Source organism: Gymnoscopelus braueri (genome assembly GCF_963280865.1).
Source record: "Gymnoscopelus braueri genome assembly, chromosome: 2".
NCBI classification, from domain to species: Eukaryota; Metazoa; Chordata; class Actinopteri; order Myctophiformes; family Myctophidae; genus Gymnoscopelus; species Gymnoscopelus braueri.
Window position 1 is genome coordinate 8,824,716 of NC_137604.1, and position 27,807 is coordinate 8,852,522.

A 27,807-nucleotide genomic window follows, 5' to 3' on the forward strand; every position below is an offset into this window, starting at 1 on the left:
TGATTTGATGGAGGTACAGGACAACAGCTGTAGCAAAACAGCATGTGAAATACATCGTCAATGGTTCGGCGATGATACAAACTACCCTGGGGGACTCCGGTCAACCAAGTATATAGAGGGTTTAAATGGTTAAGAACGTATCGATATTTACTTTGAAAATTGGAAAATCAAAGCACAGTGCCAGAACCGGCTACGTCTGTTGTGGCCACCATGCAACACACACACACACACACACACACACACACACACACACACACACACACACACACACACACACACACACACACACACACACACACACACACACACACACACACACACACACACACACACACACACACACTCTCACACACACACTCACACTCACACTCACACTCACACTCACACTCACACTCACACACACACACACACCAACCAACCAACCAACCAACCACATCATTCAAAGCATGCGCGGCACAAGGTGCGGCCATAGTTGAATGATTATAGAGCCCGCCTTGGAACCCAGAGGTCTCAGGTTCAATTCCAGGCCCTGCAGCAATGTGTCAAAGTGTCCCTGAGCAAGATACTTGACCCCCAACTGCTCCCCGAGACACTGCCCCCTAGTGCCCACTGCTCCTGTCACTAAGGATGGGTTAAATGCAGATACTGGTGTTTTCCAAAATATCTAGTGACAAATACCACAAAGGTGTGTGGACTACATTATTACGGGGCCAGAGCTCAGCTCTGGACCTGTTTTATTATTCCCTGTATTCTGTTTCTTCTGCCACTTTTCGCAGTTCTGGGTGAACCGTGCTGTCGCTTTTTACGAAACTCGGCCATATGGTAGATGGTCATGAAAAACTATCAAGAAATAAATCTCACAATCTTTCGTCAAAAGGTGGCGCTATAGCACTCAATTGAAAATGCCAACTTTGAACAGGTACAACTCATGCCCTGTTTGACCTACAGCCATAAAACTTCAATACACACATGCGTCTACTCATGATGAACAACTTTAACCCTCTGACTTTTGACCTCTGACCTTTAGATCTCCCACCATTTTGAATTATATGAAAAACAGTTAAAACCTATCTCCTCCTGGGATTTTTGAGTAATCTGCACGAAACGTTTTACACATGAACTTTGGACCTATGCCGACAAACTGATACAAAAGATTTTCCATAAGTGAAAAAATGAAGCTTTAATGAGCCAATGAATATTGCAGTTTTATGACAATTATTCATCTGCCCCTAACACATACATGCAGACTCACATTTCTTTGAAACTTTGCGTTAATGTTGAGGGTCATTCCAAATATTACTGAAACCAATCTTACTCCAATTGGTCAAAGGGGGGCGCTATAGCGATTTTTTGAAAGTGCAAACTTTAAACAGGCAAAAGTCATGCCTCGTTTGGCCGACAGCCATTAAACCTGCTTACACATGTGCCTTGACTCATGAGGAACACATGTATCACGTTGACCAGTAAGCTCCGCCCTTAGATTGTCCGCAATTTTGAGCAGTTTGAAAAACACTTAAACCCAGGATTTTTCAGCTATTTGCGTGAAACTGTATCATCTGTGTGATCTCCTTTTTCACAAGTTCTTGTCTGTTGGTCCAATGGCTTCTTCCTTAAAAGTGTGCCTCACAACCTGAAGGTTGCCAGTTCAAGCCTCACTTGATGCGGACTTCATTAAAGTTGCATTGCACACAACATGATTGTGTCAATTAATAAAATTAATAAAATGTGCAATTGTTAAACATAACCTCAAATACTTATTTGAGAGGGTATGTTTTTGCAATGTATGACATACTTCATTCTGAAAATAGCCGATCTACAATCTCTCTCCGCCCTTAGATTGTCCGCAATTTTGAGCAGTTTGAAAAACACTTAAACCCAGGATTTTTCAGTTATTTGCGTGAAATGGTATCATCTGCCTGACCTCCGTTTTCACTGTATCAGGTCTGTTGGTCCAATGGCTTCCCGCTTAAGTGAATGTTTCACAACATCAAGGTTGCCGGTTCAAGCCTCACTTGGTGGAGACTTCATTTAAAGTGCATTGCAAACTACAAGACTGTATTAATGAATACATATGCAATTGATAAAGATAACATGAAATGCTTATCTGAGAAGGTCTGTTTTTGCAATGTATGACATACTTCATTCTGAAAATAGCCGATCTACAATCTCAAAACTTTTCAGATAGCAACGTGTTTCTGAGCTTGTAGATCGGCTGCTTTCACTGGTTCAGTTTTATCTTCAACAGACAACCTCAGCCTGGTCAAAGCTATAGCACTATAGGTAGTGTTGCAGCCTGTCAATCCAAAGGTTGAGGGTTCGATTCCTGTTAATGGCAATAGAGCACCGAAGTCCTGACGTCACTCGTTCATCCCCAGGTTTGCGGAAGTAATTTCTCTATGGAGAATAACATTGGGTCATCTTAGAATCGTCTCATATAAGAATTGTGGTCCAAAAATAAACACCGCGTGTCGGCGTTATTGTCAGGGAGGAGGTTCTGTATCGTTTATGATAGTCAGTCACTTATATTTGATACAGTCTGTTTCTGGCGAAAATGTAACTAATTTGGCGGAAGTAACATTAGCGTTTTCTCACCGTCAGTTGATGCTTCATATCCATAAGAGTCAACCCGCCGTGGTCATTTGTTTATTTTTGGAACACAGTTCTTATTTGACGCGATATTAAATACGTCTATGGGATTCAGAACGGGGGTGGAAAACTGCGAACCAGGTAGACAAACAAAGGATGTGTAAATGACGTCAGACTTCGGCGGTCTATAGGTTGACACGTCCAATCAATCCATTCTGCTTCCATCTTTCTCTCTCTTCAATCTATTGTTTCCATGTCTCTCTCTCTTCAATCTATTCCGTTTCCATGTCTCTCTCTCCGCCCTTAGATTGTCTGCAATTTTGAGCAGTTTGAAAAACACTTAAACCCAGGATTTTTCAGTTATTTGCGTGAAATGGTATCATCTGTCTGAGCTCCGTTTTCACTGGATTAGGTCTGTTGGTCCAATGGCTTCCCGCTTAAGTGAATGTTTCACAACAGCAAGGTTGCCGGTTCAAGCCTCCCTTGGTGGAGACTTCATTTAAAGTACATTGCAAACAACAAGACTGTATTGATGAATACATATGCAATTGATAAAGATAACATGAAATGCTTATCTGAGAAGGTATGTTTTTGCAATGTATGACATACTTCATTCTGAAAATAGCCGATCTACAATCTCAAAACCTTTCAGATAGCAACGTGTTTCTGAGCTTGTAGATCGACTGCTTTCACTGGTTCACTTTTATCTTCAACAGACAACCTTAGCCTGGACAAAGCTATAGCACTATAGGTAGTGTTGCAGCCTGTCAATCCGAAGGTTGAGGGTTCGATTCCTGTTAATGGCAATAGGTTGAGATGTCCAATCAATCCATTCTGCTTCCATCTCTCTCTCTCTCTTCAATCTATTATGTTTCCATGTCTCTCTCTCTCTTCAATCTATTCTGTTTCCATGTCTCTCTCTCTCTCTCTCTCTCTCTCTCTTCAATCTATTCCGTTTCCATGTCTCCCTCTTCAATCTATTCCGTTTCCATGTCTCTCTCTCTCTCTCTCTCTCTTTTGAGGTGCGGCCATAGCTGAGTGGTTAGTGAGCCAGCCTAGGGACCCAGAGGCCCTAGTTGCCCCAGGTACGATTCCAGGCCAGGCCAGCAAATGAAATTTGTCCCTGAGCAAGACTCTTAACCCCTAATTGCTCACAGGCCCTCATTGGAAACAAGACCGCAAGGACTTTCATGAACAGACCTGTTAAAGGAATTATCCTTATCTCTTCAATCTATTCCGTTTCCATGTCTCTCTCTCTCTCTCTCCGATCTACAATCTCACAACTTTTCAGATAGCAACGTATTTCTGAGCTTGTAGGTCGGCTGCTTTCACTGGTTCACTTTTATCTTCAACAGACAACCTCAATCTGTACAAAGCTATAGCACTATAGGTAGTGTTGCAGCCTGTCAATCCGAAGGTTGAGGGTTCGATTCCTGTTAATGGCAATAGGTTGAGATGTCCATTCAATCCGTTCTGCTTCCATCTCTCTCTCTCTTCAGTCTATTATGTTTCCATGTCTCTCTCTCTCTCTTCAATCTATTCCTTTTCCATGTCTCTCTCGCTCTCTCTCTCTTCAATCTATTCCGTTTCCATGTCTCTCTCTCTCTTCAATCTATTCCTTTTCCAAGTCTCTCTCTCTCTTTCTCTTCAATCTATTCAGTTTCTCTCTCTCTCTCTCTTTCTCTTCAATCTATTCCTTTTCTCTCTCTCTCTCTCTCTCTCTCTCTCTCTCTCTCTCTCTCTCTCTCTCTCTCTCTCTCTCTCTCTCTCTCTCTCTCTCTTCAATCTATTCCGATTCTCTCTCTCTCTCTCTCTCTCTTTCTCTTCAATCTATTCCGTTTCTCTCTCTCTCTCTTTCTCTTCAATCTATTCCGTTTCTCTCTCTCTCTTTCTCTTCAATCTATTCCGTTTCTCTCTCTCTCTCTCTTTCTCTTCAATCTATTCCGTTTATCTCTCTCTCTCTTCAATCTATTCCGTCTCTCTCTCTCTCTTCAATCTATTCCGTCTCTCTCTCTCTCTCTTCTCTCTCTCTCTCTCTCTCTCTCTCTCTCTCTCTCTCTCTCTCTCTCTCTCTCTCTCTCTCTCTCTCTTTCTCATAATTATGTTCTTTTAGAAAGTGAGCAACAGCAACAGTCCACCTGGCCTATTCCCATGGATTGGATCTACCCACCTCACCTGCTGTCATTCCCTCTCAATCCATAATCACACCTGCCCTCACTCACTCCTCATTAGTCTCTCTCTCTTTCTCTCTCTCTCTCTCTCTCTCTCTCTCTCTCTCTCTCTCTCTCTCTCTCTCTCTCTCTCTCTCTCTCTCTCTCTCTCTATTCCCTGGCCCCGCTTATCGCTGCTTGCAGCTATATTTATTATTATTGTTCTGAATAAACATAAAAATGCATGACCGTCTGTCTAGGATTCTGTGTAAACAGTCTGTCAGTAATAAAGCTATGCACGATTATGCATTATGTGAATTCATATTTTCAATAAGAGCTTGGTGAAAAGAAAAACATCCTTCAACTCGTTAAAACCGGATAAGCATCTGTGTCATTTTAACGATTTTATCGTTGGATACTACAAAATAGCAGATATACAAGCTCACAGCGCGTCACTTCGTGCCACGTTGTGAGCTTGTATATATGCTATTATTGAACTTTTTTGAAATTTTGATATATATTTTTTAACACAAATCTTCTCTTCTGGTGGTCCCTGGCACAAAACATTTTCAGATGGGGGGTCCACGTCCAAATACATATAATTATGGGGGTCCTTGGCACGAACATGTTTGAGATTGGCATGAACATGTTTGAGAACTATAGGGTTAATAGTTCCTGGCAACACAACATGTTTACTATATTTAATGAACGTCCTTACTGGAAACTAGCTGCTGTGTTTGGAATGTGAACTGACAGAGGATTCCTGTAGACTGACAGGAACCAGGATTGACAGCTCATCATGTTGCATTGTGACTCGTGAGTTTGCAGATCGTCAATGTTTCGGCGAAGATACAAAGTACAGACCCCTGTGGAACTCCGGTCAACCAAGTATGGAGGGTTAAATTGTTAAGAACGTATAGATATTTACTTTGAAAATTGGAAAATGAAAGCACAGTGCCAGAACCGGCTATGTCTGTTGTGGCCACCTTGCAACACACACACACACACACACACACACACACACACACACACACACACACACACACACACACACACACACACACACACACACACACACACACACACACACACACACACACACACACACACACACACACACACACACACACACACACACACACACACACACTCCGCCAGGCCGAAGGCATGGCCGAGACTATGTTCTGCACCCTGTCCGTCTGTCCGCCTGTCCGTGAGTCTGTGTGTGTGTCTGTCTGTGAACAGCTAGTCTTCGGCACCGTTGGCATGATGGCAGATAAACTGTGCACACACACTCCCTGGATTCCAGAGCAGAACCTCTGCCCCATACATTTCCACATGGGCCTGTTATTGCGCCACAGGAGGCTAATATTTGCAAAACAAATTGTTTTTATAGTAAATTATCATTATCTCTATAGTCATTAAACGAAACGAGTCTTTCAGATTTTTCATATTCCATCCTGATTGGCTTACAAAGTTTGCAGAAGTGCTCTGTTTTGAACAAAATGCCTCAAATCATGAACACAGCGTCCGATATCCGTGACATTTTGCACGCACATTTCCACTAGGCCGAGTTTCTTGTTCATATGTATCCAAAAGTATCCAACAAATACTCAAGTAATGTACAGATACAAAAAGAAGTACTTAAGCACAGTACTCAAGTAAATGTACTGAGCACCACTGTGGTTCATGCAGATGTAGGATAAGCCTAAGCCACCCCTTTCTTTTCGTTTTGTTTATTGGGCTATTTATTTTTGTATTTAATTGTAGCAATATAAAAGTTCATAGTATATTTCACTGTAGTACAAGTTACATAGTTAAAAAGCCAAAGTTCATGTATAACTGTATTCCATTCTTTTCATGTTATATGTAATTTAATCTTTACCAAAGTAGTCACTGTGTTCCATTCCTGAATTGAACATTGAATTGCATCTTTTTACAATAAATGCAAGGAATCTCTGTATGTGTGTACGTCTGTAATCCACCGCACGCGTCGCAGACGACCCGAGAGAGTGCAGTGCCCGGAGTCGAGTCGGTCGGATAGGCGGTTGTCCAGAACAGCCAGAAAAGGCTCTGGCCATGGATGAATGCCTTTCATCTAATTTTGAGACATTCGGTCTCAGGTTTAGCATGATACTGTCATCATAAGGAATGCATACACTTCTGTTGCAGGGGTCATCACCATGGCAGCTTGTGATGGACATTTTCATTAATATTTCATTTTTGCCACGGACATGCAAAATAACAATTTTTTTTAACCAAAAACACATTGGCCTAGCCCTATATGGACTCCTAATGTGTGATAGGGTCTATTCCAATGTGCTGTACATTTTAAACAATAGTATGTCTGCATTAACTACTGAGCCACTTAACCACCCAATTTTTTTTTTGGATAATATTAATAATAAGAGTCTAATCAGTACAGACAGTGCTTCCAACGCAAAAGTAAAATCGTATTATACATCATGGCTTTTATAGAGAGGACGGAAGGAGATCAAATCAAGTTCTACCAGCTATTCTGCTGTTGATGAGAAAGAATGTTAAAATGCTTCTCACGGAAGGATAAAATGCCAACGGAACACTGGAACAAGGAAACTTGAGAGACAAAAAATGATGTACTGTAGGCCTACATGATGAGTGAGTAGTGAAGGGCATGCCAGGATTTTAATTGAATGCAGTGTCACAAATATGCGAAGGCACCTAACTTTGATCAGAGGTGAGCTAACTTTTCCCTCAGTACTTCCTGCTCATCTGCATTCTGCCTGAAGTGTATATAAGAGCTGCTGTTTCTGTCATTCGACACTTCAACACATCATTCTACTTAAGGTTTGAGATGACTCCTCTCCTCACTTCTCCTCTCCTTGTTGTCACTTCTCTGACTTTCAGAAGTATCTCTAACATGTCTGTTTCTTTCTGCTGAAGGAAATAATCTTCTTCATCATGATGACCATGAGGATGCTGAGTGTGTCTCTACTTCTCTGTGCTGGGATGGCTCTGACTGCTGCTGCTCCTGCAGGTGTGTGTGTGTGTGTGTGTGTGTGTGTGTGTGTGTGTGTGTGTGTGTGTGTGTGTGTGTGTGTGTGTGTGTGTGTGTGTGTGTGTGTGTGTGTGTGTGTGTGTGTGTGTGTGTGTGTGCGCGTGTGCGTGCGTGCGTGCGTGCGTGCGTCCGTGCGTGCGTGCGTGTGCGTGTGTGTGTGTTACTGATTTCGAACTGAGATCAATTTGTTTTGAGTTTGTTTAAAAGGAAGTTCTCATATATCAGGTTTCTGTTGTCTTTTCAGCAGGATGTGCAAAATGTCCAGATGGATGGAATAAATTGGTAATTGGTAACAAAGGTAACTGCTACAAATTTGAAGGGGCCAAGACGGCCTGGGGTGATGCAGAGGTAATTAGAACGAACACATGAAATACACAACACATTTTTTTCTTTCTTTCGATCTATCTATCTATAATATATAGATAATATATAGAATATAATATCATTTCTTGTCCTCTGTTTGTATTGTTCTGTAGAAAAAGTGTTTGTCTCAGGGTGGAAACCTAGCCTCCATGCACAGCAAAACAGAGCACTCCTTTCTTCAGGATCTGATACTTTCCAAAACTGGTGCAAAGACTGTAACATGGGTCGGTGGCAACGATGCAGCACAGGTACTGTACATGAACCTTTAATACACTGTTTGATGAAACTTTACCTCATATTACACTGATAGTGTACCTGTATGTCAACATACTGTACATTTGATACACTACACACTGTACCTATATGTCAACATACACCTACTGTACAACATGGGGTCTGTTGTCATGACATTGTCAAAGCAAGGTATTATTAGTTATATTTACTCTTTATTGAGCGGTGCAACCGCTCCTATAAGAGGGTTTAGGACCCATCCGTGGTGAAAGTTTTTCTTTCCGTCGTGAAAATGTGTCTTTCGCTGTGACGCCATGCTGTGGAAAACACGCCCATAGGCTAAGCTCTGCAGGACGTGCTGTGATTGGCTAGCGAGACACATGATGAAATTAACTTCAAACTTCGCAGACGCGCTGTGATTGGCTAGCGAGACACACGATGAAATTAATATGATGAAATTATTAACTCATAAATAGCACCGCTCACTTCACACTGGGTGTGATTTTTTTTTACTCCTTAGTATATTTGGGGATGAATAATTTGTGCTGCTTACATTTAGGTCAAATATAAAGGAGTAAAAGTAAACATTTTCAACATTTTTTTTTATCCATGTAAAAAATGAATGCATGTTATATTTGTTTAATTTCCACAAAGAGACATCAATAGATTTTGTTTATTTCTATTGGACAAGCACTTATTATTTATATTTTACACATTTCAATTACGTTCTGATTATTTAAACAATAACTCTTCATATATAAGACTATGAAGTACTGAGTAGTGGAGTAGACTTTTCACGAGACACTTTCTTACTCTTATTCTAATTATATGAAAGACTACATTTACAATTCTTATGTTCTGTTTGTCTTAACGTCTCAATAATACGTCTCATGTAAAAGTTATGATCCACAAAATGCAGTTTCTTTCTTTTCATTTTTTTCTACCTTCATTCATTCAGGCGGACAATAACAAATTAAGTATTATTCACCCCTTCCCCCCTCTCTAGACAGAGAGGGGGGCAGGGGCAAAACAAACAAATGAATGAATGAATAAAACTATAAAGAAGCTTTGTGAGTTGTTAAATGGTGACATGCTATATTGTATTAAATGATGTGATGTGACCGTCCTCTAGGAAGGTGTTTGGTTGTGGAGCGACGGCAGCCCAATGACCTTCACTGACTGGAACAGAGGACAACCTGATAACTGGCAAGGAAACCAGGACTGCATGATTCTGAACTGGAGAGGTAACACGCTGAATTCAATTCAAAAGACCCACTTAAGTCTTTTTTGCTTTATTGTCAAAGTTGTGACATTGTGATGTGATTCAAATGTTTGTTATCAGGGCGTCCTTGAAAAAGAGAGCTTGCTCTCAATGGGTTTCCCTGAATAAATAAAGGAAAAAGAAAGAAAGAAAGAAAGAAAGAAAGAAAGTGTACTTACTTCTGTCTAGAGTAGACTTAGTAAACTGGACCTGGATCTGTACTTGGACCACTCTTTTACGTATACACCATGTCTTTGCCCAAAGTAGCTGATCTACAAGCTTGTGTTGTGAGCTTGTAGATCTGCTATTTTTGACTATTGTTCCGCTCAAATAAATAAATAACTAAATAACTAAATAACTAAATAACTAAATAACTAAATAACTAAATAACTAAATAACTAAATACATAAATACATAAATACATAAATAAATACATAAATATAATCATTGCTATGTAGTGTTCAGTAACAGGGGTGTCCTGGTCTCTCCAGCTCTGCAGTAACCAGAAAATATATTTGGATACCAATTTTATCCAATCAGGAGAGAGAACTCAGGGGTAGTCATATAGCTTAGAGAGTTGAGAGGCCGTCTGATAATCAGAATCATATCTATGTGTTTATAAGTGTCCCTGAGCAACACAACCCCTAGTCACCCATGAGCAGCCATCAGCTGGGTGAAGCTGAAACTGTATTTCTTTTCATGAATTAAAAAAGTGAACAATCTCATACAGGATAACAGGATAAACAAGTGAAATTGAAACAGATGAAACAAATAAATGAGCAGACCAGATTTGAACTGGACCGCAACTGATGAATACATTGTGTGGGGTTCTCTCTCTCCTGATTGGATGAAATGTGTAACCCACCTGGAGATTTTTATTCTGCTTTATTAAAGAGCTGGAGAGACAGGGAGACTCTAGCAGAGATTACTAATATAGAGTTTTACATTTTAACACAATGTTATATCACTAATATCACCTTTAAGTAACAAGTCAATATAATGCTTAATGTGGTCTGTAAACGATTTTAAATCTCAACTTTATCTTTCTATTCAGGTGCACAGGGATCCAACCTTTGGGATGATATTAGTTGCGCTGAGAAATTTCCCTCTATCTGCAAGCTGAAGCCCAGTGAATAACATGGAAATTACACACATGCACGCACAATTACACACTATTAAATGCTATTACTTGACACAAACGTCACATAAAATCATCCTGTGTGTGTGTGTGTGTGTGTGTGTGTGTGTGTGTGTGTGTGTGTGTGTGTGTGTGTGTGTGTGTGTGTGTGTGACTCCTATATCTATAAAAAGTGCTCATATCCACTATACTGCTTTACTATCGCTGTAACGCTACTGAAGGATTGAAGAGACAAGTGACAAGTAAACATCAGATGGACAGTGACTCTCAGGTGACATAACAGTGACATTAGGGTCCCGTCCAAAATCACATACTAACATATTATTTACTAGTGTGCCAAATGACGTCTTAGCCTGTCTGAAAGCTTAGTAGCTACTAAATGGTATGTGAGACACTGTAAATATCCCACAATGCAATGCGGTAGGTAGCTGCCCGGCTTCTTTTCAAAACAACAATGGTGGACTCCAGAGAACAACAGTCGTCAGTCATAACCTCTCCAATATGTCCAATTTAAGTGTACATTTTAAGTGATATGGATACATTTCACTTTGAGTTAGATATCAAGGTTTAACAACGTAATAAAGCAGGGACAGGACAGGTTGAATGATGTTGGCGATGGTGTGTAGTACCTCTGCTTTGCCAACAGATGGGGTGTTTTCCTAAGCTCCAGTATGTCTGAAGTGAATTCCTAATGGTTGGATACTAAACAATAGGCTGAACATAGCAATAGCATACTGTGTAGTATTAAGTTAGTATGTGGTTTTGGACGGGACCCAGGTCTTGTGTTGATAATGAGAGGAACATGGATGGAACAGATGGTTTGATTTAAGCTGCTCATAACTTGCTTCAATGTTTTTACTTGCATCAATAAACAAACAAACAAATACATCATCATCAAAAAAATTCAGTCTCTCAGTCATTCTGAGCACATTGTTCATGCATATTGTTGTATTGTATATTCTGGTAATGGTATTCAAACGTTTTTATTTTATTTCAAGGACCCCTAGTTTATATGCATTAGGCCACAGACCCCCATGACTCTACTCTACTGGTTCATTTGGTTCCATTTGTACACTCTCAGGGTTACAGGCCCATAAGAGTCCATTTGGTTCTGGACTGGGGGCCCCCTGGAAAATCTGTCTTGTCTGTTTAACACCTTGAGAACATAAGGACAGACTTTCAGAATCAGAAACTTTATTGTCACATCACAGGTTTACAGGTGTAAAGACGTGGGTGAAATTAGTTTTTATGCAAAGCTCCATCCTTTTTGTTGTGTTGAGGGAAAAAAAGAAAGAATTCGGGACAGGGAGATCAAGGGGGGAAAAAATATCCAAAAATAAATAAAAACATGTAAAGGAGAGACACAAATAAACATATCTTCATATATTGTTATGGCCTGGCTCTAGGCCACAACAAATAAAAGGGAAACAAGAGAGAGTTTTAACAAAAAATGTGTGATTTTATTTACAAACATAATACTATGATATAATAACAATATAATGACATAATAACAAAAATTCAAACAATGAGTTTGGCATACTGCAAAATAATGCAAACATAAGGGAACACAAAGGCTCTCTGTGTGGCCATGCTCAGGTGTGGCCCAGGTGGAAGAGAGAAAGAGCACCGGAAGGGCAGGTGTTTTATACTCTGGGAGACAGTGGCCAGGTGTCTCCCCTTCCCCTGATTACCTCCAACTCCACCCTCCAATCAGCACTGCAACAGAAAACTGTTAATACAGACTAGACCTGGCAACTACATACACCAGCAGGTAAATAGCCTGGAAACCAGACAAATCTGCCAGTGCAAATCCGCCCCTTGGAAATGTAGGTTCCACACAGAGATTCCAGATATTAGTCTGGCAATGCTAGCAGGTACAGTAAGTACATGAGGTTAGACATAAGTTGCCAGGTGGTAACACTTGGGTATATAGGTCCACATTAACAGCAGGTCTGTACATGAGATTAGACATTAAGGTACAAAAGTGTTCACAACACATTGTCCGGGTCTGCATACGGTTTTGAAGTTTTGAAAGCTTTTTCCTCTGCGGTGGCCTACTCACAGAAGAAAGCCTACTTTGTGCCATAAAATATATCCATCAGATGGGGCCTGATATTTCTTATATTTCTTATATATTTCTCGTTAATTCAATAAAACGTATACAATTGGGGTGGTTGCATTTGCTCTCCATGCTTCTATTGAGACATTTAGATCCTGTGTCTAGATTGGACACAATCCTGTTTCTGGCTTGACACAACTGATGAGAGTGTGAAAATTTGACCACATCATCACACTCACTCTGTTCACTTCACTGGCTCCCCATCACCTTCAGGACTGAATACAAGATCTCCCTTCTGACTCATCAGTGCATCCACGGCAATGCTCCCCCCCCCACCTCAAAGAACTTCTCAAACCACAACCGTCCACTCGGAACCTTAAGCTCGTCCAACACCAACCTTCTCCTTGCCTCCATTACATGGGCGACCGGGCATTCCGCTCCACTGCTCCACGCCTGTGGAATGCCCTCCCCGACCATTTGAGAGCCACAGTCTACCAATGCTTTTAAAAATGGATTCAAAACATACCTTTATAACAAAGCTTCTGCTTAGTCTTTTATAGTTTTTAATATACGAAGGGTCTTAATTGTGTTTTTTGATTTTATCTTGCCCTTGCTATTTTTTGCCATTATTTTTAAACCCTGTAGCACTTTGTGATTTACAAAAAGGTAAATTGCGTTATAAATAAAATGTATTATTATTATTATTGCAGCCAGGCAAGGAAGCCTACCGTAGTATCAAGGCCAAGACCACCAGGATTCTGAACAGCTTCCACCCGGCTGCTGACTGTTGATCAAGGCCTGACCACTGCCTGTCACTAGGCTGGTCATGCACTTTACTTTTCCTTGTGGATTTTACCTGTGAAAGTTACCGCCCTATGCAGACTACCATTCTATGTGACCCGGACAATGTGTTGTGAACACTGTTGTGCCTTAATGTCTAATCTCATGTACAGACGTGCTGCTCATGTGGACCTATACCCAAGTGTTAACACCTTGCAACTTATGTCTAACCTCATGTACTCACTGTACCTGTTAGCCTGGCATAGCCAGACTAATATCTGGAATCTCTGTGTGGAACCTGCATTTCCAAGGGGCGAATTTGCACTGTCAGATTCGTCTGGTTTCCAGGCTATGTACCTGCTGGTGTATGTAATTCTGTCTAATGAAGTATTCAATCAATATATGAAGATGTGTATATTTTTGTCTCTCCTTTAAATGCTTTTCTTTACTTTTTGATTTTTCCCCCCTTGCTCTCCCTGTCCCGAATTCTTTCTTTTTTTTCTCAACACAACAACAAAGGATGGAGCTTTGCATGAAGACTAATTTCACCCACGTCTTTACACCTGTAAACCTGTGATGTAACAATATGGGGCGGCAGTGGCTCAGGGGTGGAGTGGCCGGGTAGAGTGAACTGGAAAACACCAGTTCCCAGTTCGATCCCGGGCTGGGGCGCTCCCCTAGAGTTAGTGTGGAAGTGTCCTTGAGCAAGACGCTGAACCCCTAATTGCTCCCGATGAGCAGGTTGGTGCCTTGCATGTTTCCCTCCGCCATCGGTGTATGAATGTGTGGGTTAATGGCACAATCAATGTAAAGCGCTTTGGATAAAAGCGCTATATAAATGCGCCATTTACCATTTACAATACAGTTTCTGATTCTGAAAATCTGTCCTTATGTTCTCAAGGTATTAACAGACAGACAGATTTTCCAGGGGGGGGGGCCCAGAATTGATAGTTAGGAACCACATGGACTCTTATGGGCCTGTAACTCAGAGAGTGTACAAATGGAACCAAATGGACCCGTAGAGTTATGGGGGTCTGTGTCCCAATGCATACCAAACTAGGGGTCCTTGAAATAAAATAAAAAAGTTTGAATACCATTACCAGAATACATACAACAATTTGCATGAATAATGTGCTCAGAATGACTGAGAGACTGAATTAGTTCAATGATGATGTATTTGTTTGTTTATTGATGCAAGTTAAAACATTGAAGCAAGTTATGAGCAGCTTAAATCAAACCATCTGTTCCGTCCATGTTCCTCTCATTATCAACACATAACCTGGGTCGCGTCCAAAACCACATACTCACGTAGCACTACATACTAACAGTACGCTATTGCTTGTTCAGCTTACTGTTTAGTATCCAAGCATTAGGAATTCACTTCAGACATACTGGAGGTTAGGAAAACACCCCATCTGTTGGCAAAGCAGAGGTACTACACACCCTCACCACCAGCTAACCTGTCATGTCCCTGCTTTATTACGTTGTTAAACCTTGATATCTAACAGCAAAGTGAAACGTATCCATATCACTTAAAATGTACATTTAAATTGGACATATTGGAGAGGTTATTACCGACGACTGTTGTTCTCTGGAGTCCACCATTGCTGTTTTGAAAAGAAGCCGGGCAGCTACCTACCGCATTGCATTGTGGGACATTTACAGGGTCTCACATAGCATTTAGTAGCTACTAAGCTTTCGGACAGGCTAAGACGTCATTTGGCACACTAGTAAATAATATGTTAGTATGTGATTTTGGACGGGACCCTGATGTCACTGTTAATGTCACCTGAGAGTCACTGTCCATCTGATGTTAACTTGTCACTTGTCTCTTCATTCCTTCAGTAGCGTTACAGAGATAGCAAAGCAGTATAGTGGATATGAGCACTTTTCATAGATATAGGAGTCACACACACACACACACACACACACACACACACACACACACACACATTATGTGACGTTTTTGTCAAGAAATAGCGTGTAATAGTGTGTAATTGTGCGTGCATGTGTGTAATCTCCATGTTATTCACTGGGCTTCAGCTTGCAGATAGAGGGAAATCTCTCAGCGCAACTAATATCGTCCCAAAGGTTGGATCCCTGTGCACCTGAATAGAAAGATAAAGTTGAGATTTAAAATCGTTTACAGACCACATTAGTATTATATTGACTTGTTACTTAAATGTGCTATTAGTGATATAACATTGTGTTAAAATATTAACATATAAAGCTCTATATTGTTATAGTAATCTTTGCTAGAATGTTTCCCTGTCTCTCCAGCTCTTTAGTAAGAAAGAATATAAATCTCCAGGTGGGTTACACATTTCATCCAATTCAGGACACATAGAACCCCACAAAATGTATTCATCAGTTGCGGTCCAGTTCTTATCTGGTCTGCTCATTTATTTGTTTCATCTGTTTCAATTTCACTTGTTTATCCTGTCATCCTGTATGAGATTGTTCACCTTTTTAATTCATGAAAAGATATACAGTTTCACCTTCACCCAGCTGATGGCTGCTCATGGGTGACTAGGGGTTGTGTTGCTCAGGGACACTTATAAACACATAGATATGATTCTGATTACCAGACGGCCTCTCTACTGTCTAAGCTACATGACTACCCCTGAGTTCTCTCTCCTGATTGGATAAAATTGGTATCCCAATATATGTTCTGTTTATGAGATGAGGAGACCCCTGTTACTGAACACTCTATAGCAATGATTATATCTATGTATTTATGTATCTATGTATGTATTTATTTATTTATTTGAGCAGAACAATAGCCAAAAATAGCAGATCTACAAGCCCACAACGCAAGCTTGTAGATCAGCCACTTTGGGCAAAGACATGTTGTATACAGAAAAGGTTTAAGTCATTTGAATTGAAATCAGCGTGTTGTGACTTACCTGGCCAGTTCAGAATCATGCAGTCCTGGTTTCCTTGATGGTTATCAGGTTGTCCCCGGTTCCACTCAGTGAAGGTCATTGGGCGACCGTCGCTCCACAACCAAACACCTTCCTAGAGGACAGTATCACATCACATCATTTTATACAATAGGCCAATGTCACTATTTAACAACTCACAAAGCTTATTTCACTCATTCATTCATATTTGCCCCTAACCGCCCCTCTCCATCTAGAAGAAAAGTGTAGGGGAGAATAATACTTGTAAATAAGAATTTGTTATTGTCTGCCTGGCTAAATGAAGGTGAGAAAAACCCCTGCATTTTGTAGATCATAACTATTACATGAAACACATTATTGAGATGTTAAGACAAACAGAACATAAGAATTGTTTTTACAATGTCCAGAAGTGGGTAGAGTAGCCACAAACCGTAAGTAAGAATAAGACAGTATCTAGTGAAAAGTCTACTCAACTACTGAGTTACTTCATATGGTCTGAGCTATTGTTTAAATCAGGGGTCTTCAACGGGGGCTCACTAAGGGATCCTCAGAGTTACTATAGGTGGGCCGCCAAATCTTTTTGTGATTTTAATACACACATTAATCATGTTACCAAGATTGCCTTCTTTCATCTTAGAAATATAGCACAAATTAGAGCCTATCTGTCGTTGGACGATGCAAAAACGTTGATCCACGCTTTTGTTTTCTCTCGGCTTGATTACTATAATGAACTTTACTCTGGCCTGCCAAAGAAAACAACTGACAGATTACAACTTGTTCAAAATGCGTCAGCCAGAGTTTTAACTAAAACTAAGTTACTACTAAATATTACTCCTGTCACGATCACGGCCCCTGTTGTGTCCATCATGTGACTGTTAAGCCACTGAGTGTGCCTCTGCCCCTTCCTTGCCCTGCTCCTATTTCGCCTCAGCCAATCTCCTACTCTCCCTTCTACCTGAGGCAAAGACTCTAATTGCCCTGAGTGCTGTCACCTGTGAGGACCAGCTGAGCCTGGTTGGGTGATGAGCTCCAGTGACTATTTAGACTCTGTCTGTGTGTTTGTTCAGTGCTGGATCTTAAGTTAGTGTCAGGTTTTATGTTCCATGTATGTACAGTACTGTTATCCTGTGTCTTTCACCAAGTAAAGTTAAGTTTATGTGATCTTCATCTCCTGCCTTTGTTTGAGTTCTGAGTTTGAGTTCCTGCACTTGGGTCCTAACACCAGTTCCTGACAACTCCAGTTCTAGCTTCACTACACCGGTGTCCGGTTGTTTTTAGGTTTGATTTAAAAATAATTTTACTAGTTTATAAAGACGGTTGTTTTTAGGATTGATTTTAAATGTATTTTACTAGTTATAAATGGTCTGGCACCTTCCTACCTCTATGACTACCTGCCTAGATATGTTCCAAACCGCCCCCTCAGGTCTTCAAGTGCTGACCTGCTTGAGGTGCCTACAATGACATATAAAAAACACGGTGAAGCAGCATTCTGCTTCTACGGACCGACAGCGTGGAATAAACTCCCATTACACCTAAGACAGGCAGCCTCTGTAGATAGCTTTAAAGCACAGCTCAAGACCTATTTCTTCACTCTTGCTTTTGGTTGATTTTTAAATCTCTGTTGTTATTCATGTCCTCACTGTTTTGCTATTTTAATGTTTTATGCTTCTGCTTTTCTTATTTTTTCTTTATCGTAAAATTAGTTGTACTTTTCTGTAATTGTATTCTTGCTCTGTAAAGCACCTTGAGCTGCCTTTCATGTCATGAAAGGTGCTATAAAAATAAAGTTTATTATTATTATTATTAACATGGGGCGACGTAGGATAGGACGAGATGGAAGCAGATAGTCACAGCCTTATGTTCCATAGGGAACGAAGAGGATGAAGTAAGTTGACAATGTCATGACAATAGAAGGTGTATGGTGAGGTACAGTGTGTAGTGCAGTGGTCCTCAAACTTTTTTGTGCCAATTTGACCCACAAATTGATATATATTTGGCCACGGACCCCCATCTGAAAATGTTTTGTGCCAGGGACCACTCGTCTCGCACCCCCATTTATAGTATAAAACATGGTTAAAGTGGTTAAAATGACGCTATATTAACACATTATGCGTATCAGATGTATATTGAAATACAGGAACAGTATCAGTGTAGTATGAGGTAAAATTTCATCAAACAGTGTATTAAAGGTTCATGTACAGTACCTGTGCTGCATCGTAGCCACCGACCCACGTTACAGTCTTTGCACTAGTGTTGGTAAGTATCAGATCCTGAAGAAAGGAGTGCTCTGTTTTGCTGTGCATGGATGCTAGGTTTCCACCCTGAGACAAACAGTTTTTCTACAGAACAATATAAACAGAACAAAAAAGAATATTAGACAGACAGACAGACAGACAGAAAGGACAAGACAAAATGTGTTTTGTATTTCATGTGTTAGTTCTAATTACCTCTGCATCACCCCAAGTCCTCTGAGCCCCTTCATATTTGTAGCAGTTATCAAACAATTTATTCCATCCATCTGGACATTTAGCACATTCCCCGGCGACTGCTGAAAAAACAACAGAAACCTGAAGTCAATTGTTTGAAAGCAACAACAACTAAATAAGGAAATCCTAAAACAAACATATATCTACATAGTAGTAATGAGCCACTTTAAACAGCTACTGTAAACAGAAACACTGTTATTCATCCAAATATGGGACCACAAATACATATCCCGTGGTGAAAATAATACTAAACAGCGTGTAAATATGAGAACCTCCTTTTAAACAAACTCAAACCAATTGGTTTTAGTTAGAAATCATTACACACGCACACACACACACACACACACACACACACACACACACACACACACACACGTATACAGGGTTATCAGGGACTAGAATTCTACTGCAGGGGTAGGAAACCCTCGGCACGGGTGCCAACATTACCACAATGTTTACATTGTGATTCATTACAACATCAATGTGTTGACATTCTGTTCTGTTCACAGTTTGTACATACATCCTTTGAATCATTTCATATCCATTTGACTTGAAATAATGCTACAAGATAGTTTTTTATATAACTCACACAAATATTAGTATATTGTAGGATTATGATTATTATGATTATGATTATTATTATTATTATTATTATTATTATTATTAGTATTAATATTACAATTATTATTATTATTATATGACACTCTCAAACAAGGACAATGTAGCCTTGATTTAATATCTATAATGTGACACGAATGTGTGGGGATTTCACACTGAATGACCTTAACATTGAGGCATTCACATGTTTAGTATAGGTAGGGTAAAGTGTTTTTGTTCAAAGGTTAATAGCTCTATATTGTGATAGTAATAATTGCTATAGAGTGTTTGTTCAGTAACAGGGGTCTCCATGTCTCTCCAGCTCTTTATTAAACAGAAAATACATTTTCAAGTAGGTTGCAAAATGTCAGCCAATCAGGAGAGAGTACCCATTCATCAGCTTCATTTTTTATAGTGTTCCAGTTCCAATGTTGTCTGTTCATTTCTTTGTGTCATCACTTACAATTTCACTTGTTTAGTCTGTATCCTGTATCCTGTCTGAGTTCTCTCTCCTGATTGGATAAAATTGATTTCCTGACCTTAAAATGAATGTTCTGTTTAATAAAGAGCTGGAGAGATATGGAAACTCCTGTTACTGAACAAACACTCTATAGCAATGAGTACTATCAGAATATAGAGCTATTTGACACTTATTTTAATCAAAGAATATCACTTACCCTACCTTCATTATTATTATTGCTGTTGTTGTTTAAATTAAAGGTACACCATCTTTGTGGAATAATCAAATAAACAGAAAATAACCCCATTAAACCCTAAAAACATGAATGTGAAAGAGTCTTACCTTTTGGTGAAAGCGTGAGCCCAAGGATGAGTATGATGATGAGATGCATTGTGTTGGACAGAGAGTTCCAAATGACACCCTGGACACAGTTACAGCTTTTAATATGTCTGTGAAGGGGGTGTGGTGTCTGTGGTGGACAGTATCAAAGTACATTAAGAAACACTGGTCTAGTTGATGATGACTGCTGGGAACTGTGATAACACAATACAAATATATAATGTAGATAAACTGTACTGGGAAAGTTTCAGGATAAATGCACTGTTGATATGAGCTCACTGGTATAGTAATACAAATCAAAGCTGTGGGCTTTTGTCATTCATCAAAGCAGGTAAATGATTAATGTTATCGCAGCTCTTCTGAGAAATCACACAATGCGTTTATACTGTTTGAGTCAAATAAGGAAGAAGTTACTTACTGTAAACTATCTGGAGAGGGTACACACACACACACACACACACACACACACACACACACACACACACACACACACACACACACACACACACACACACACACACACTATATACTGTACGAATACTGTACATAAAAAAAGGTTCTGAAATGTGGGACGTGGTGTCTGTGGTGGACAGTAACAAAGTACATTTACTTAACCAATGTTCCGCAGAGCTGTATAGTTGGTACGCTACTACACCAAATCTCTTTGTCAAAAATAGCAAATCTACAAGCTCACAGGTGATGGTTCTTTGTGGAGCCATATAGCCTTTTCAAGAACCATTTAAGAACCATATATTTTTTGGGCATACTGAAACAGCTGCAAATGAGAAAACATGTCCATGAAGGACTTTCAAGCTTGGGCTCCTTAAAATAAAACAAGACCAGGAGACCTGGTTCTGCCAGACCCAGACTTCACATGACGTGTCAGCCTGTGTCTATGCCCATGTATGGACGAAAGGGGGACAGACTTTTATGGCTGGGGCCTAAGGACAAAGTGACCAAAACCTGTTTTTTGCCCATGTATGGAGAAAACAGGTACAAAACATGCCCATGTATGGACGAAAGGGGGACAGACTTTTATGGCTGGGGCCTAAGGACAAAGTGACCAAAACCAGTTTTTTGTCCATGTATGGAGAAAACAGGTACGGAACATGCACTACGTCACGGCTAAGCCGGACTTCACATGACGTGTCAGCCTGTGTATGCCCATGTATGGACGACAGGGGGACAGACTTTTTTGGCTGGGGCCGGAGGACAAATGGACCATGCCCATGTATGGACGAAACAGGTACAAAGCCTCATGTAAGCCCGACCCTTTGGGTCTGGCAACAATAATAAAGAAATCACACCCAGTGTGAAGTGGGCGGTGTGGTCGTCACAGTGGTCATCATAGTGATGGAAGCTCACTTCAAAAAAGAAATACATTTATTGAAAATAATCTTTATTGGTCATCATAGTGATGCAAGCTCACTTCCAAAAAAAATATTTTTGGAAGTCCATAATCTTATTTATAGGTTATTAATATCATCATGTGTCTCGCTAGCCAATCACAGTGCTGAATAGAGTCAGCCAATAGAGTCAGCCAATCACAGTACAGCTAACTGGGCCAGCTGGGCCCATCACAGTGCAGGAAACTAATACTAACGAGGTGTCTCAACCCCACTTACAGGGGCGGCTACACAGCCCAAAAAAAAACACTGTTTAGGAATTTACATAAAATACACTGGTGAACGCGTGACGATGCAACCTGATGTTGTGACCTTGTAGATTGGCTACTTACAAATAGGCGAAACATAGAATATAGGGCTTAAGCGGTTAATGTATGTTTTGAACTAATAAAACTAATCTAAATCCGCAAAGTAGCTAAAGTTTTTAAATACTTGTAGTGGAGTAAAAAGTACAATATTTGACTCTGAGATGCAGTGGAGTATAAGTACTGTATGAAGTAGTGTAAAGTGGAAATATTCTATTAAAGTAAAATAACCTCAAAATTAAAGTACGACTTCACCCATTTTCTATAAAGAAAACATCACATGGATGCACCTGGGGCGTATCATCAGTGCTGTAGCCTGGGGTCATCGGGTGTTTCGGGTCTCGCAACAACATACACCCTCGCCCAGGTGACCCAGCCGGGGCAGAGCACTAAATCCATCACCACTTCAAGGATTCCCCCACTCTAAGGAGAAGCTATAAGTGTTCATCATGCGTGGCTGGTTATGCAAAACAAATGATCCAAGTTACGTACAAAAGCAGCCACCTTGTGCAAATTACTTTTTTTGGATCTTTAATAAAAAATTACTCCAGTCTTATTACTTTTTCCCCCTCAATGTATTGTATTCCTTTCATACAGGGTCACATGATAGGGATATTTTATTACAGTTATCAGGATACTACCTTGCCCTCTTTGTAATGGTTTGCATGTTAAGCTAATGAGGTACAGTAGTATGATGGTAAGGTTATGGCTCAATATGTGTTGAAGTAGCAGGGTTAAGTGTCTGTCAACTTCCCATAAGAAGCTCATTTCATGAATATCAAATCTCCATTTAGGGGGAAATAAGTATCTTATGTCAGTGTCAGTCATTCCTCTCCTAGACATTTTGAGGAGTTTGTCATTGTAATTTTGAACAAAGAAGTTAATTTCATGAATATCAAATTTATTTTGGGTGGGTCAGGATAAGTATCTAATTTTCATCGTAACTCTCCTGTAACATTTCTAGAGATTTTCATTGTATCAACCAGGTTAGGTAATTGCTAACATAAGTTACCCACTGGTCCTCGTATCTCTCTCTCTCTCTCTCTCTCTCTCCACAATCAGCCAAATTAAATGTGAATTATCTTTATAAGAGCATTTGTAACTACTTCTTAAATGGTGGATATCTCCTTAATTCACACTGTACTTTTGAGTCAGATAGTAATACTCCTGAGTCCTGAGAATATGACCGTGAGCAAGTGCCCACTGACCTGAAATGTCCTCTATACTTATTGCAAAAACCAGAGAAAAACCTGGATTGTTTCTGACCTGTACACATTACACAACATGCAAACATTCACTGGCTCTACTATCTGCTCATTGCATTCAAACTTCTGTATTTACTCCCTGTCAATCGGACACTGCATTCCCGATTTGGGATTGTACTCAAGTTCCCTCAGCCTTATGTTCCCTCAGCCTTATGTTCCCCCATCCCAAATTAGACCCTATGTTCCCTCAACCCTAAATTCCCTCAGCCAGCCTACACTTACAAAAGGAGTGTGACAATAGACATGACATGTCACAAAAGGTTACATTTTTGACATCTCAAAAATGTATGGACAGGTTTATACATAAAGGTGCTCTAAGTCCACGGTTCTCAAAGTGGGATCTGCGACGCTGAGCCAGGGGGTCCGCAAAAGAATAGAAATTGGGGGAGTTACAGGAGTTCTTACTGTATGCTTTATGATGTGTGTGTGATATGAAATGTGAGCTTACCATAATCACAGTAATCCATAATCATATTCAAAGGTTTTTGCAGAGAAATGAGACAGACTCCAGTCCGTTTTTTAGCTAGAGGTAGTTGAATACAGCTTGTTTTCACCAAAAACGGCCCTTTTTCTTAGATTCAGAGTTATGAGCATTTTAGTGAAAGAAACACGTTTAGAGACATAAAAAGGATTTCAAAAGTGTTTGACATTTATTTTGCGCCTTCATTGACATCAGTCATGTAAACAATACTTGTTTATAAAAAATAAACTGCTTTTGAGTGTACATTTATAGCTCTGTTTCACTCCAAAGTGCAGCTCATTTCAAATAAAAAATTCAAGTTATATACATCAAATAATAAATAATAATAATAATTCAAGGTTGAAAGTGAGATCTTCAGTGATTCTCAACCTGTGGATCGGGACCACAACGGTCCCGATCAAGTAGGGCGTTAATTTATTTTAAAAAGTAGACATTTAGATCCTGTGTCTAGATTGGACACAATCCTGTTTCTGGCTTGACACAACTGATGAGAGTGCAAAAATTTGACCACATCGTCACACCCACACTCTGTTCACTTCACTGGCTCCCTATGACCTGACCACTGCCTGTCACTAGGCTGGTCATGCACTTTACTTTTCCTTGTGGATCTAGCGTGTGGATTTTACCTGTGAAAGTTACCGCCCTATGCAGACTACCATTCTCTGTGACCCGGACAATGTGTTGTGAACACTTTTGCGCCTTAATGTCTATCTCATGCAAAGACCTACTGCTAATGTGGACCTATAGACGAATCCACAGACGCGCAGCCTGTAGGCAGCCATAGCTGCGGTGTCTGCACCGTGACACTGCGATACCGCAGCTATGGCTACCTACAGGCTGTGGATTTGTCTATAACCAAGTGTTACCACATGTCAACTTATGTCTAACCTCATGTACTTACTGTACCTGCTAGCCTGGCATAGCCAGACTAATATCTGGAATCTCTGTGTGGAACCTACATTTCCAAGGGGCGGATTTGTCTGGTTTCCAGGCTATGTACCTGCTGGTGTATATATTTATGTCTAACAAAGTATTCAATCAATATATGAAGATATGAATATTTTTGTCTCTCCTTTACATGTTTTTCTTTACTTTTGGATTTTTCCCCCTTGCTCTCCCTGTCCCGAATTGTTTCTGTTTTTTCTCCTCAACACAACAACAAAGGATGGAGCTTTGCATAAAGACTAATTTCACCCATGTCTTTACACCTGTAAACCTGTGATGTGACAATAAAGTTTCTGATTCTGAAAGTCTGTCCTTATGTTCTCAAGGTATTAACAGACAGACAGATTTTCCAGGAGGCCCCCAGTCCAGAACCAAATGGACTCTTATGGGCCTGTAACTCCGAGAGTGTACAAATGGAACCAAATAGACCCGTAGAGTCAAGGGGTTCTGTGGCCCAATGCATACCAAACTAGGGGTCCTTGAAATAAAATAAAAAAGTTTGAATACCATTACCAGAATACAGTACTACAATGTGCATGAACAATGTGCTCAGAATGACTGAGAGACTGAATTATTTCAATGATGATGTATTTGTTTGTTTATTGATGCAGGTTAAAACATTGAAGCAAGTTATGAGCAGCTTAAATCAAACCATCTGTTCCATCCATGTTCCTCTCATTATCAACACAAGACCTGGGTCGCATCCAAAACTACATACTAACTTAGCACTTAATACTAGACAGTATGCTATTGCTATGTTCAGCCTACTGTTTACTATCCAAGCATTAGGAATTCACTTTGGACATACTGGAGGTTAGGAAAACACCCCATCTGTTGGCAAAGCAGAGTTACTACACACCCTCGCCACCAGCAGCCAACCTGTCCTGTCCCTGCTTTATTACGTTGTTAAACCTTGATATCTAACAGCAAAGTGAAACGTATCCATATCACTTAAAATGTACACTTAAATTGGACATATTGGAGAGGTTATTACTGACGACTGTTGTTCTCTGGAGTCCACCATTGCTGTTTTGAATAGAAGCCGGGCTACCTACCACATTGCATTGTGGGATATTTACAGGGTCTCACATACCATTTAGTTAGAAGCTACTAAGCTTTCGGACAGGCTAAGACGTCATTTGGCACACTAGTAAATAATATGTTAGTATGTGATTTCGGACGGGACCCTGATGTCACTGTTAATGTCACCTGAGAGTCACTGTCCATCTGATGTTAACTTGTCACTTGTCTCTTCATTCCTTCAGTAGCGTTACAGCGATAGCAAAGCAGTATAGTGGATATGAGCACTTTTCATAGATATAGGAGTCACACACACACACGCACGCATGCACGCACGCACGCACGCACAGTATTTTATGTGACGTTTGTGTCAAGTAATAATGTGTAATTGTGCGTGAATGTGTGTAATCTCCATGTTATTCACTGGGCTTCAGCTGGCTTCTTGCAGATGGAGGGATATTTGTCAGTGCAAATAGTATCTTCCCAAAGGTTTCCTGTTAGACCAGAATAGAAGTAGAAATACAGTTGAGCTTTAGAATCGTTTACAGACCACATTAAGTACTATATTGTGTTGTTACTTAAAGGTGATTTTAGTGAACATTGTGTTACAATCTGAAAGCTCCATATTGTTATAGTAATCTTTGCTACAGTGTTTATTCAGTTAACAGGAGTCTCCCTGTCTCTCCAGCTCTTTAATAAAGCAGAATAAAACACGCATCTCCAGGTGGGTTACACATTTCATCCAATCAGGAGAGAGAGAACCCCACAAAATGTATTAATCAGTTGTGGTCCAGTTCCAGTTTGGTCTGATCATTTATTTGTTTCATCTGTTTAAATTTCACTTGTTTCTCCTGTTATCCTGTATGAGATTGTTCACCTTTTTAATTCATGAAAAGATATACAGTTTCAGCTTCACCCAGCTGATGGCTGCTCATGGGTGACTAGGGGTTGTGTTGCTCAGGGACACTTATAAACACATAGATATGATTCTGATTACCAGACGGCCTCTCTACTGTCTAAGGCTAAGCTATATGACAACCCCTGAGTTCTCTCTCCTGATTGCATAACATCGGTATCCCAATATATTTTCTGTTTACTGCAGAGCTGGAGAAACGAGGAGACCCCTGTTACTATGTATCTATGTATCTATGTACCTATGTATCTATGTATCTATGTATCTATGTATCTATGTATTTATGTATTTATTTGAGTGGAAGAATAGCCAAAAATAGTAGATCTACAAGCTCACAACGCAATTTTGTGGATCATCTACTTTGGGCAAAGACATGGTGTATACAGATAAAGGTGGTCCAAGTACAGAGACAACTCAGGTCCAGTTTACTACAGTAAGTCTGTCTACTCTAGAGGGTTTAAGTGGGTCATTTGAATCAGCCTGATTGCAGCCTGATCTCACACAATGTCAGCAATTGAATTCAGCGTGTTGTAACTCACTTTTGTTGCTCACGCTCATGCAGTGCTGGGTTTTATTCCAGTTATTAGGTTGTCCCCTGTGCCAGTCAGTGAAGATCATTGGGCGACCGTCGCTCCACAACCAAACACCTTCCTAGAGGACAGTTATCACATCACATCATTTAATACAATATAGCATGTCACCATTTAACAACTCACAAAGCTTCTTTATAGTTTTATTCATTTAGCCAGGTGGATTTATTTCCACCTGGCTGAATGAAGGTGGAAAAGAAAATGAAAAGAAAATCATAACTTTTACATGAAGTTACACATTATTGAGACAAACATAACATAAGAATTGTATTTACAACGTCCAGATGTGGGTAGAGTAGCCAAAACCTGTAGTCAATTAAAGTCAAAATAGTCTTTCATATAATTAGAATAAGAGTAAGAAAGTCTTGTGAAAAGTCTACTCAACTATTCAGTTATTTCATACAGTCTGAGTTATTGTTTAAATAATCCGAATGTAATTGAAATCTGTAAAATATAAAAAATAATGTGCTTGTCCAATCTCTGTCCAATTTT

General features: G+C 40.0%; 3 protein-coding genes across 7 annotated transcripts in view; 1 reads left to right on the forward strand and 2 right to left on the reverse strand.

The window, feature by feature from the left end:
* Positions 1 to 7,546: 7,546 nt before the first annotated feature.
* LOC308101996 (ladderlectin-like) lies at positions 7,547 to 10,982 on the forward strand. Of its 5 annotated transcripts, XR_013934596.1 has the most exons (6): positions 7,547 to 7,562; positions 7,659 to 7,764; positions 8,021 to 8,121; positions 8,250 to 8,384; positions 9,500 to 9,611; positions 10,683 to 10,982. XR_013934596.1 is itself a non-coding variant. In XM_080451567.1 (5 exons), the coding sequence occupies exons 1-5, from the start codon at positions 7,677 to 7,679 to the stop codon at positions 10,763 to 10,765; spliced, it is 516 nt and encodes a 171-aa protein (XP_080307693.1). In that variant the 5' UTR covers positions 7,592 to 7,676; the 3' UTR covers positions 10,766 to 10,982. The 5 variants fall into 5 exon arrangements, 3 of the variants coding, with proteins under 3 accessions (XP_080307693.1, XP_080307694.1, XP_080307695.1); XM_080451567.1 differs by lacking the exon at positions 7,547 to 7,562 and having other exon boundaries at positions 7,592 to 7,758; positions 8,018 to 8,121; XM_080451568.1 differs by lacking the exon at positions 7,547 to 7,562 and having other exon boundaries at positions 7,592 to 7,752; positions 8,018 to 8,121.
* Positions 10,983 to 14,762: 3,780 nt separating this feature from the next.
* On the reverse strand, positions 14,763 to 19,065 carry LOC308102036 (ladderlectin-like). The gene is made up of 4 exons (XM_080451624.1): positions 18,956 to 19,065; positions 18,713 to 18,847; positions 16,512 to 16,623; positions 14,763 to 15,713 (listed from the first exon to the last, which is right to left on the reverse strand). The coding sequence occupies exons 2-4, from the start codon at positions 18,809 to 18,811 to the stop codon at positions 15,631 to 15,633; spliced, it is 294 nt and encodes a 97-aa protein (XP_080307750.1). The 5' UTR covers positions 18,812 to 18,847; positions 18,956 to 19,065; the 3' UTR covers positions 14,763 to 15,630.
* A 6,298-nt stretch (positions 19,066 to 25,363) lies between these two features.
* The window catches only part of LOC308102020 (ladderlectin-like), a 3,919-nt gene continuing 1,475 nt past the window's right edge, over positions 25,364 to 27,807 (reverse strand). Inside the window, exons 5-6 of the mRNA XM_080451599.1 lie at positions 27,265 to 27,376; positions 25,364 to 26,306 (exon numbers count right to left, since the gene is read on the reverse strand). Coding sequence (XP_080307725.1) covers positions 26,233 to 26,306; positions 27,265 to 27,376 — 186 coding nt within the window. The 3' untranslated portion in view covers positions 25,364 to 26,232. The remainder of the gene's footprint in view (positions 26,307 to 27,264; positions 27,377 to 27,807) is intronic.